The sequence below is a fragment of the Dermacentor andersoni genome, chromosome 3 (assembly GCF_023375885.2).
Source record: "Dermacentor andersoni chromosome 3, qqDerAnde1_hic_scaffold, whole genome shotgun sequence".
Lineage (NCBI taxonomy): Eukaryota > Metazoa > Arthropoda > Arachnida > Ixodida > Ixodidae > Dermacentor > Dermacentor andersoni.
Window position 1 is genome coordinate 2,601,442 of NC_092816.1, and position 12,080 is coordinate 2,613,521.

General features: G+C 45.7%; 1 protein-coding gene across 6 annotated transcripts in view; it reads left to right on the plus strand.

The window, feature by feature from the left end:
• LOC129382171 (uncharacterized) overlaps nucleotides 1–12,080 on the plus strand; it is a 431,723-nt gene that overhangs the window by 233,591 nt on the left and 186,052 nt on the right. For all 6 annotated transcript variants that reach the window (XR_011893257.1, XM_072287040.1, XM_072287041.1 and 3 more), the window contains one exon: nucleotides 2,451–2,554. Coding sequence is in view for 5 of the 6 variants with exons in the window: in XM_072287040.1 (XP_072143141.1) it covers nucleotides 2,451–2,554 (104 nt within the window). In the remaining variant the exon portion in view is untranslated. The remainder of the gene's footprint in view (nucleotides 1–2,450; nucleotides 2,555–12,080) is intronic.

Here is a 12,080-nt window from a genome sequence, read left to right on the forward strand (position 1 = left end):
TGCGAGAATATTGATCCTGAGCTGTCAGGGGCCTGGAATTTTCCTGCAGTAACTTTCTCAAACAATCAATTTCGCATTGCGTTGCGTCTTAGGGTGTTCCCCCTAAAAGCAGCATTTCCCTTCCTCAAATGTGCGCATTCCTGTTTCATGAATTCGTAGTCCTTGTTCATGTAGTCAAGGCTCTTGTAGCGCCCACCTACGCCGCTACGCGCGGGCGCTGAAGGTCGCCAATGCAGAAAGATGAGGAAATTAAGTTGGGCAAGCACGGCACGCGCTATTCCGTGGGAGCCTGCGACGCTGGTCCTCTGGGTATATATGTGCACCCGGATCTTGCATCGTCGAACCACGTTTTACTCGGACGAGATGCTGTAAAGGCACGTCTTACACCCTCCTACGATGGACCGCGCCCTACCGACGGGCCGTACGGCTCTACACTCTTATATAACTCTGATTTCTGAACTCTCAGATTTCATCATGTGCTAACATCTTCAGCCGTAAGATCAACAATCCCCACGGGATGAGCGGTGCTTTTAGCAGCGAAGAAGACAACGACTACTGTGACCTAAATGCAGTAAGGCTTCAACTAGAGAGATAATTCGCTTTTCTGCGCTGGTTTCTACACGAGACGCAACAGAAGAGAAAATGATTAACAGCTGCCAACTGTTTACTGTTTGCAAGCGCGCGTCTAATGTACACGCAGTGTGCTCCGACGGACTGGTGGCGGCCTTACCAAATGTACTCGGCAAAGTCGACAGTCGCCCGCCGCAGTTTTATGCGTAGTTGCTCGCACTTTTCTGTTTGATTCACGTTTTCGGAGCGAAAAAAGCAACACCTGTCGATCGTGTCAAAGCTTAAAAGTATGTCGTAGAATGATTTTCTCGTGATGGGATGCTCAAATACCAGCAAAAACTTCACGGCGACACGGTTCTAATAATTCCACCTGACGTCGTACTGATGCTGTTTCTTAGTTTTCCTAAAACTGGCAAATTCGCCGATGTAGGTTGCTTCACCCTCTATAGGAGGCGGTTACTGAATTTTATTTTGGAGGATGACTTAATCATAAACCATTCTAAAATTGAAATTGTAAGTTCGGTAAAATCTTTAGGTGTATTTTTTATCATGCCATGACCCGGTATAGCCATAAATTTCCTTACCAGTAAGCTTCCGCAAATAACTGAAAGCTTTTATTCCTTAAACTACCTATCTCGTTCTATTAAATACTTAGTAATTCACTTTTTTTGTCTTGTCTGCGGCCCGACTTCTCGAACTAATATCCACAGATTGTACATTCCGCAAGAGAAGCCTCTTCGCGCTGTAAAGTGACGAGCCCACATGATTATCCTTCAGCATCTTTATTTCATGAGCTTAAGACAGCGAAAGGAAACACCCTCTTAGTGTTCTGTTTAGTACTTGCTTAAAGAAATGAGCATAAAAGGATATTAAACTGCATTAGTTATACGACTCACTAGAAGCAACACGAAGCTCCCTGCAATACAACAAGTGCAAACTATTGGGACGTGCCACAATCGCGCACTAACTGCCGATCGCAAATGTTGCGCTCTAGGCGACCTAGGTTACTAAACGATGTTATTGTTAATGCAGTTCTTATTCGGGTCTCATTGTCCGGCTGATGCGTTTGCCTTGATATCTCTTATGTGAGTTGCATGCTATCATCTAAGGTTGGGTATAGTGCATCGAGTTCTTGTATTTTCTCTATTTTACGTATTTTGGCTCGTTTTTATTTATCACCTGTGATGTATGTGTAGGGCCTGAATTGAAAGCTGTTAGGTCCCTCTCAGCCCCTGCAATTGCTGGGTGCAGGCTTCGTGTAGGTCGAGTTCCCAACATTCTCAGCAATCGCCCGTGCAGGCTTGTTGCAGGCGGTTATGGCCCGGTCCTGCACGAGCAGCAATTGACGCTGAACTGGTGCTTGCCTGCCACGTTGGAAATCGCAGGGACTGTACATGTTTGGAAGTGCCAGGCAACACGAGCTTTCCCGCAGTGTCACCTCCTTGGTCAGAACTCGTCGACCCGTGTTCCCACGACCGTCAATGCAGTTCCAGAGCAGATATTCCCTGAATTCGTGACTTATTTTACTACAGTTTGGGCATGCGGTTGCCGGTTATTCTCACTACCGTGAGCTACCCGATGGTTTTAGGGAATGGCGCCGACTATATGTTGTTCGATGTTGCTTATTCGGATAATTAAGTAGTTCATAACATAAGCATCAATAAGTTCAGTTAACATTGTTTTGACCCAGTCTGATTAGTCATGCAGGTTTGTTAAATAGCATTACTATTTTTATAGAACTAAGACTCGACATTCTACAAGAGTGAAGGGTCCAGCTATGACGCATGTTTGCTAAGATCGTTGATTATGGGTCAGAAACAAATTAAAAGTAGAGGCGGTAAAAGCTGATCGTTCACTGCTCCTTTCTCTTGTGAATGCAGGGCAAGACACGTCATCATCTCCGAACATCTTCAGCCGTAAGACCAACCATCTCAGCGGGATGAGCGATGCTTTCAGTAGCGAAGAAGACAACGACTACTGTAACGTAAGTTCAGTAAGGCTTCAACTAGAGAAATCATTCGCTTTTCTGCGCTGGTTTCTACACGAGGTGCAACAGAAGAGAAAATTATTAACAGCTGCGCAATCGTCAACTGTTCACAAGCGCGCGTCCAATGTACACGCAGTGTGCCCCGGCGGACTGGTGGCGGCCTTTCTAAATGCACTCGGGAAAGTCGGCAGCCGTAGTTTGCTGCATCGTTGCTCGTACTTCGAAAATGCAACTTCCATTGCTGGCTATTCAACTCTTCGCCTTGTGTTAGCAGCGGAATGCTATAGCCACAGTGGCAGGTGAATAAATTGAAGAACAATATTTTTGTCTGTAATTTTTTTTCTTGCCTGTATGTAAGTAACAGGCCGCCATTGGAACGGACAGGCCACCATTGGAATTTGAACCTGGCAACGCTTAACGGTAGAACGTTATGTAGTGAGGCGAGTCTAGCAGTGTTATTGGAGGAATTAGAGGGTAGTAAATGAGATATAATAGGGCTCAGTGAGGTTAGGAGGACAAAAGAAGCATATACAGTGCTAAAAAGCGGGCACGTACTGTGCTACCTGTGCTTAGCGGAGAGACGAGAACTAGGAGTCGGATTCCTGATTAATAAGGATATAGCTGGTAACATACAGGAATTCTATAGCATTAACAAGAGGGTGGCAGGTCTTGTTGTGAAACTTAATAAGAGGTACAAATTAAAGGTAATACAGGTGTACGCCCCTACATCCAGTCATGATGATCAGGAAGTCGAAAGCTTTTATGAAGACGTGGAATCGGCGATGGGTACAGTAAAAACAAAATACACTATACTGATGGGCGACTTCAATGATAAGGTAGGTAAGAAGCAGGCTGCAGACAAGTCAGTGGGGGAATATGGCATAGGCTCTAGGAATAGCAGGGGAGAGTTATTAGTAGAATTTGCGGAACAGAATAATATGCGGATAATGAATACCTTCTTCCGCAAGCGGGTTAGACGACAGTGGACGTGGAAGAGCCCAAATGGCGGGACTAGAAATAAAATAGATTTCATACTGTGCGCTAACCCTGGCTTCATACAAGATGTGGGCGTGCTCGGCAAGGTGCGCTGCAGTGACCATAGGATGGTAAGAACTCGAATTAGCCTAGACTTGAGGAGGGAACGGAAGCAACTGGTACATAAGAAGTGGATGAATGAGTTAGCGGTAAGAGGGAAAATAGAGGAATTCCAGATCGAGCTACAGATTAGGCATTCGGCTTTAACTCACGAAGAGGACCTTAGTGTTGAAGCAATGAACGACAATCTTATGGGCATCATTAAGGAGTGTGCAATAGAAGTCGGTGGTAACTCCGTTAGACAGGATACCAGTAAGCTATCGCAGGAGACGAAAGATCTGATCAAGAAACGCCAATGTATGAAAGCCTCTAACCCTACAGCTAGAATAGAACTGGCAGAACTTTCGAAGTTAATCAACAAGCGTAAGACAGCTGACATAAGGAACTATATTATAGATAGAACTGAACATGCTCTCAGGAACGGAGAAAGCCTAAAAGCAGTCAAGAATAAACTAGGAATAGGCAAGAATCAGATGTATGCGTTAAGAGACAAAGCCGGCAATATCGTTACTAATATGGATGAGATAGTTCAAGTGGCTGAGGAGTTCTATAGATATTTATACAGTATCAGTAACACCCACGACGATAATGTGAGAGAGAATAGTCTAGAGGAATTTGAAATCCCACAAGTAACGCCGGAAGAAGTAAAGAACACTTTGGGAGCTATGCAAAGGGGGAAAGCAGCTGGGGAGGATCAGGTAACAGCAGATTTGTTGAATGTTGGTGGGAACATTGTTCTAGAAAGACTGGCCACCCTATTTACACAATGCCTCATGACCTCGAGCGTGCCGGAATCTTGGAAGAACACTAACATAATCCTAATCCATAAGAAAGGGGACGCCAAAGACTTGAAAAATTATAGACCGATCAGCCTCCTGTCCGTTGCCTACAAAGTATTTACCAAGGTAATCACAAATAGAATCAGGAACACCTTAAACTTCTGTCATCCAAAAGACCAGGCAGGATTCCGTAAAGGCTACTCAACAATAGACCATATTCACACTATCAATCAGGTGATAGAGAAATATGCGGAATATAACCAACCCTTATATAGCTTTCATTGATCACGGAAAAGCGTTTGATCCAGTCGAAACCTCAGCAGTCATGGATGCATTACGGAATCAGGGTGTAGATGAGCCATATGTAAAAATACTGAAAGCTATCTATAGCGGCTCCACAGCCACCGTACTCCTCCATAAAGAAAGCAACAAAATCCCAATAAAGAAAGGCGTCAGACAGGGAGATACGATCTCCCCAATGCTATTCACAGCGTGTTTACAGGATTTATTCAGACACTTGGAGTGGGAAGAATTGGGGATAAAAGTTGATGGAGAATACCTTAGCAACTTGAGATTCGCTGATGATATTGCCTTGCTTAGTAACTCAGGAGACCAATTGCAATGCATGCTCACTGACCTGGAGAGGCAAAGCAGAAGGGTGGGTCTGAAAATTAATCTGCAGAAAACTAAAGTAATGTTTAACAGTCTCGGAAGAGAACAGCAGTTTACGATAGGTAGCGAGGCACTGGAAGTGGTAAGGCAATACATCTACTTAGGGCAGGTAGTGACCACGGATCCGGATCATGAGACTGAAATAACCAGAAGAATAAGAATGGGCTGGGGTGCGTTTGGCATGCATTCTGAAATCATGAACAGCAGGTTCCCACTTTCCCTCAAGAGGAAAGTGTATAACAGCTGTGTCTTACCAGTACTCACGTATGGGGCAGAAACCTGGAGCCTGGAGGCTGACGAAAAGAGTTCTGCTTAAATTGAGGACGACGCAACGAGCTATGGAAAGAAGAATGATGGGTGTAACGTTAAGGGATAACAAAAGAGCAAATTGGGTGAGGGAACAAACGCGGGTTAATGACATCTTAGTTGAAATCAAGAAAAAGAAATGGGCATGGGAAGGACATGTAATGACGAGGGAAGATAACCGATGGTCATTAAGGGTTACGGACTGGATTCCAAGGGAAGGGAAGCGTAACAGGGGGCGGCAGAAAGTTAAGTGGGTGGATGACATTAATAAGTTTGCAGGGACAACATGGCCAGGATTTGTACATGACCGGGGTAGTTGGAGAAGTATGGGAGAGGCCTTTGCCCTGCAGTGGGCGTAACCAGGCTGATAATGATTATGTAAGTAAAATTTAGAATAACTTTGTCTTTTCAAAACAGCAGTTTGTGATCCTTTATTGAATAAACCACATATTGTGTATAGTTGAAATGCAGAAATTTGTTCTAAAATCCGTGGGTGGTATGTTCTTCCAAGTAGCATGGTATTTTATTACTTATAAAGATGATAACCGCAGTGGATATCGTTATATGGGTTTACACACTAATATATGTGATCACAAGCTTATTAGAAACAGTACGGCATGAATCTTTCTGCACACTTGATCAGCTGTGAACGTGCAAGAACTGCTTGTACTTAAAAGATTCAAAATTTCACAGGAAGGGATGCAACTGGCTGACTTCACTGCATAGTTTTGATTTACTTTTCTTTAACGTATCATTTCTGCTGTTTTATCCCCGCAAGAACAGGCTGTTTGCCTGCTTTTCGCATTGTTGCACGAGTTTTACATGACGGTGCAGGAGGTACGTTGTCACTGTGCCACTATAGCAAGCAAATAATTTACTTAATTTACTAGCTGTAGAGTTAATTACCTTTCAAAGCAAATGTTAATACAGGTGCAGTAAGGATACAAAGTCCGCAGCATTTCGTTGTTTATTGGTTTCTGTGAAGCAAGATGGTCCTTATCATCAGAGAACAGCTAGATGTCTAAAAACGGCAAAGAGGTATTCTCGGGCAATTCCATGGTGACATTCAATTTGGCGGCTGCGGACTTGAAGGACTGAAGAATGTACTTCGCTACCTTTTCAAGGTCATCGTCAGCGTTAGTATTTAAGAGGATTAAAAAGTCGTACAAGTATCTAAAGGCACAAAATAAGCGGTCGTCAGTAATCACCCGTGACAACAAGCAATCTAATTCGACTAGAAAGATTAATTAAATTATGGGGTTTTACGTGCCAAAACCACTTTCTGATTATGAGGCACGGCGTAGTGGAAGACTCTGGAAATTTCGACCACCTGGGGTTCTTTACCGTGCACCTAAATCTAAGTACACGGGTGTTTTCGCATTTCGCCCCCATCGAAATGCGGCCGCCGTGGCCGGGATTCGATCCCGCGACCTCGTGCTCAGCATCCCAACACCATAGCCACTGAGCAACCACGGCGGGTTGACTAGAAAGATCTCAATGAGTACCGGTACAACAGTTGACCCAATACCTATACGTCGATTACGTAAATAAAAGTTATCGTGAAACCTCACGATGGTTGAGGTAATGTACACTTCAAACAACTCTATGAACTCCCCTATGGAGGCACCACTGGCATTTTGGAACGCTACCACTTCGGAATGTTCAATGCAACCGCGAACCGCCTGGAACAGGTCCTCGTGGGGAATCGAGTAGAAAAGCTCCTCGATGTCTACCGCGAAGTCCGAATTCGCACCTGGCAGGTGATATTTGAGTAGCTCCACTAGTCTGTATGAGCTGGTGTCTCATCCCTAGCGCAGTTTAAGTTCACAAAAAAAAATTACTGAAAGCGTCGCATACATCCCTGAGGCCTGCAGAGCCCAACCTCAGCCGCCACACTGGCTCGTCGCATAAGGTAATCTTGCAGGTTTGAGGAAGTTTTAACTTCCGCTATTTCATTTCTTTATTGAAGTTGGTGTGTGTGTGTTTAAAGAAAGCCACTCGAACGGAAATGTCACTGTAATGCGAATGTATTCCACTAAAGTTATACAGGAATAAGAAAAAGTCGTGGCCTAATGGTTAGAGCAACCGGCTCCTGTGCTCGACGGCAGAAGCTCGATTACCCCATTGGTTCCACATTGTCTTTCTTAAATCGAGGTGACACAGGAACCTAGCTAGCTACCTACGGCAAAGTGACAAGAATGAGGCAAAGAATGCTTCGCATTATTAGGCTTCCAGAACTTCCCGCGCATTCTTCGAAAAGCATCGAGCGAAAGTGACGGTTTTTGAATATAGGGCTGCAGCTGTACCATGCGGAATGTTCCGCCAAACTGATTGGTGACTGGAGCATTCATGTCAATATACCTGCTCGCTGTTAACCTGGTGTTAATGCAGCATCTAGCTTGCCCAGCGTATGGCTGCCCACATCTGAAAAGTCATCTACGTATCGTACGGGTCTATTTACATACTTTACGGCGCACGTATTCTTAGATTGTACTTCTTTGCGGCATTCGCTCATTCGCATAGGCTTTAATCGCTAAAGGTTAAACGAAAAAAAAGATAGATTTTTGCACCGTGCCATTTTTCGATCATAATACGGGGATGTGAAATATTGTGTATGTAGAGAATCGCGCTTAGTTTTCCTGTTATTATGCTTTTTAGTTACCAGGTAAGAGAGCATTGATGGCGCTGAGAAAAGCAGCTTTAGATTGATTGACGAAATACTGTACATAGCTATCCTTCTCATTGCAATGGTGAACATTCCCATGTCGCTTTCATTGATCTCTTTTTCTGCACCTTTTTTCTTTTTGTTTCCCATTGTGACTTCTTGTCCTGACGCGTAGTGCACCGCCTGTGGGGCTTTTGCATTGCCCAGGGGGCGCTGCAAAAAAGGTGCTAAAAAGCGCCCTCTGTCCTAAAATGGGTCGTACCAAGCTCGGTCGTCTGCTTCGGAAAGCACGTTTACAATATGAACCCGCCACTTTCGGTTTTGTTGTATCGCGGCCTGAAGCGAATATCGGGCACCGAAGATTTTTTCAGGGGTGGCACGCTGCGTAAAGGCAAGGAATTATGCAGTGCCGAATACGTGTACGCCGTTCAAGAATTAAGCGGCGAAGCTTTAGCGCGGTGTCAATCGCAAGTGAAGCGAGTCGCGTACGAAGTGGAACTTCAGGTAAGGTTTGCACGCTGCTTAATTCAGGCGCACAAACGCGAGGAAATGCTTGCTATAAATGAATCCACAGCAGCGATAAGCAGACATCATGTGTACGGAACTGCTCGAGCACACGACGGTACGTGCCGCGACGGCAGCGGTCTTTCGACATGCCGCGAAACGGCGGGTCTCCTGCAATCTTTGTTGACTGCATGCCGCTAAACAAGTAGTTATGCCTGCGTTGTAGTAGCGGCCATCTGTCCCTTTTAGTAACTGGTAATGATTGATGCAATGCATATGAGCTCGCACGTACGTGCGAATCGCGCTGCAGCGCGAGCTCGTACGCTGCTCGCTTGATGTAGCTTTTAATGACACCGCTCGAACATCGATCTGCTGTAATCAATGCTATCTTGCTGCGCTGCCTCAACATGCTGGCTTGACGTCAAGTATGAGCACATTTAACTCTCTAACCTGTGCTGCTCTAGTGGGGAAGTGAATTGTCACCTAATCAGCCCGGCCATTTGTGGATATTTGCACACACCTGGGCACTTCACCACTTCGCACCGGTCGAATTGTTAATTGTCGCTATGGCCGGGTTTCGAATCGTGAATCACCAGCTATGCCTGCTGTTATGTCGGTCTGCCGTCGGGACTGTAGGTGCAAAAGACCGAATTTTAGAACGCAGATCTATAATCAAGCAAGCTTCAAGACAGGTGAAGCAGTCAGCATGGCGCGAAGTTTCGCTTACCCAGCGCGACGAACTGGAGTTATCCAGCGCGCCCGACACTCCGCTTCGTGAGGCCTTGAAGGAAACGATAGAATCGGATGTTGGGATTCAGGCCTTCTTGTTCATGGCAGCCCACGACGCAGCAGTATCGACGGTGACGCTTTTTCGATGCTGAGCTAGGTCCCTCCGGATCGGCGTCGCCGATTCCTTCTGCTTCCAGCATTACGTCCCACGGCACACGGAGAGTCCGTTTTCGTTAAACTATAGGCTGCGGCCAGCTCGCAGCGTGGTCGACGTGGTCTGTGAGAAGTGACGAGCCTTTTCGCACTCGCAACAGGGTAGAAAAAAGTGCGAATCGACGCAAAACTCGGCCTAGAAACGTGCTTCGCCACAGCCAGGGCTCAATACGACCCAAGCTGGTACGACCCAGATGTCCTTCCCCGCGCCGCCACCAGGCGCCGCTACTATACCTCAAACTCCAGCTCAAGACGCCCATAGAGGCATCACCGATGTCCACTTAGCGGGCGTTATCCGAAATACGCTCGGGATGCAGTAGCAGACGACAGCACTTTGACACAAGTGTGGTTGAAGTTCCCAGCTGCCATCTTTCCACTGTTCGAATGTCAGACTGCTACTTGAGCGATGACAGATGCAGAAAAAGCGGAGGCCTCCATGACAGCGGACATGTACAGGATGTAACCGGAGTGTGGGACAAATCAATTCGTATAAATGCCGGGTGTGTACCACAGACATGCGCAACGAAGCCGAGTTATGCGAAGTACCCGCTCATGTTAATTAGCCGCTTCGTTTTGTTACCTAGGGCGATGGCTCAATTGTTTTATTTAATTCTACCTCTGCGGTAATGCTGTTTCTGTACCTGAATAATCGGCAAACGTCGTTGGGGCAGATTTGTATCTTAAACGACTCTGCACAACTCGACGGAAGCACACGTTGTAGTAATAGCGCTACCGATGAATGTCCATGGCATCGTTGTATAAGTACCGTCAAAGTCATTTTAGGAAGAGTAATCACGAATTTGTTAATGGAAATGCGTGCACCGTATGGTCAACGAAGCCACCAAACGCACGGGTGAAGGAAAGCTCGAGTTTGTGCTTCACCACCGATGGCATTAACGAAGTGCACTTCTCCCTGCACTTTTCGCAATCTGAAATTTCCTTACTGACCTGCTTGGAAACGTAGAAAGGTGAATTTTGACTAAGTTTCGAGTTCTTTTTTTTTCTATTGCTGCGTAAGAAAGAAGCGAAGCGTTCAAAGGTCGAGCAGCGCCGGCCACGACAGATGGGCGCTGCCAGTAAGGCTGGGCTTAGTCGTTTCTGGCATAGGCATTGCACTACTACGCAGCAAAAGATAATGAGAAATGCTTTTGTTGATTACACAATGCCGATGGGCATTGCACGGTAAGTGTGCTCAGACACCATTTAGGTGACTTTATAAAAATGACGCGAGCGATTCCGCGACAATCGAACAGCAATACTATAAGCAGCAGCTAACAGCAATCCTTATCCACCTTTTTTATAACACATTTCTCAAGCAACCGCAACGTCGAAAATGTCCTCGGGCAAAATTAATGAAGCTGTAGCACTTTCCTGTAACCTTTTCAGCAAAAGACAACGTGATCTAAGCCCCTTACAAACCAGGCGAGGTGAGAACGGCGTACTTGAAGATATCAACAGTGTAGTCCTGCGTGGAGCAACGCGCGAAGTCACGTATGAAATAGATAACGAAAGCGCATGAGCTGCGCCACAGCTAATGCGACGATTTAACCGGCCGCATAAACCTAACAAAGTCAGTGCTTGCAACCTTCAGCAGCTTTAACATGCAACACAATACACTGTTACAGTCGTGCACCCTAGCTTGAACAGCGGGGCAAAGAAGCGGCCGACGGCATTCAGAGCCTAAGCGGAATGCCTTTGCCCCGCATCCTGAACTGCGGACAAACCCAACTGGAATAGCAGTAGCCTGTGATCAACTCCGTCCCTTAGCCGTGTAAACATTATCGAGTGCAACAAACACCGAGTTGACGACAGAAAGCACGAGAAAATTAAATTTCTCGTGCACCGGCCGCGATCCATTGCTGTCATTGCTCCTGCTCATGAGTTCTGCAGGCGAATGATTAGAACCGTGTCGCAGTTAAGTTTTTCGCCGGTATTTGAGCAACCCACCAATCCAAAATTGTTCTGCGACAAGCTTTGAAGTTTTGGCATGAGCGACAGGTGTTTTTTTTCGCTTCAAAAACGTGAATTAAACAGAGAAGTGAACAGAGTGTCATTTATCAGTCGTTCATAGCAGCTACAGGTTTTCCATATGTGCGGTGCCGGCACGTAGATTTAAACTCACTTCAAATGTTCACATGCGCACATTTTATGCGAAGCTTATTTTTGCAATTCATTCATACCGCATACTAACCAGCTGATTAGTAGCAACAAATCTACAAGTGGAAAAAGATTCAAGATGAACGAGCGTCTAGATAAAATTTATTTCGTACAAGGGAATGGATGACCAATGGCTGCTGGCAGAAAGGCAAAAGTGCTGGTTCTTGGAGCGTTGGGGGCGGAATTCAAAGCAACTGGAAAGGCAACAATTTATTAAGAATAACAATAGGTTATTTTGGTTGCACTGATCACGCCATGATGGTAAACTTGCAAAGTACCTATTCACACATTGCAGACTGTAGTATGACAACACATTTTATGCGAAGCATATTACTAGAGCTCAACCCAGCTCCTCAGGTGCGGCGGTGTCGCCTTCAATGACCTTTAGTGACCCCATGCCATA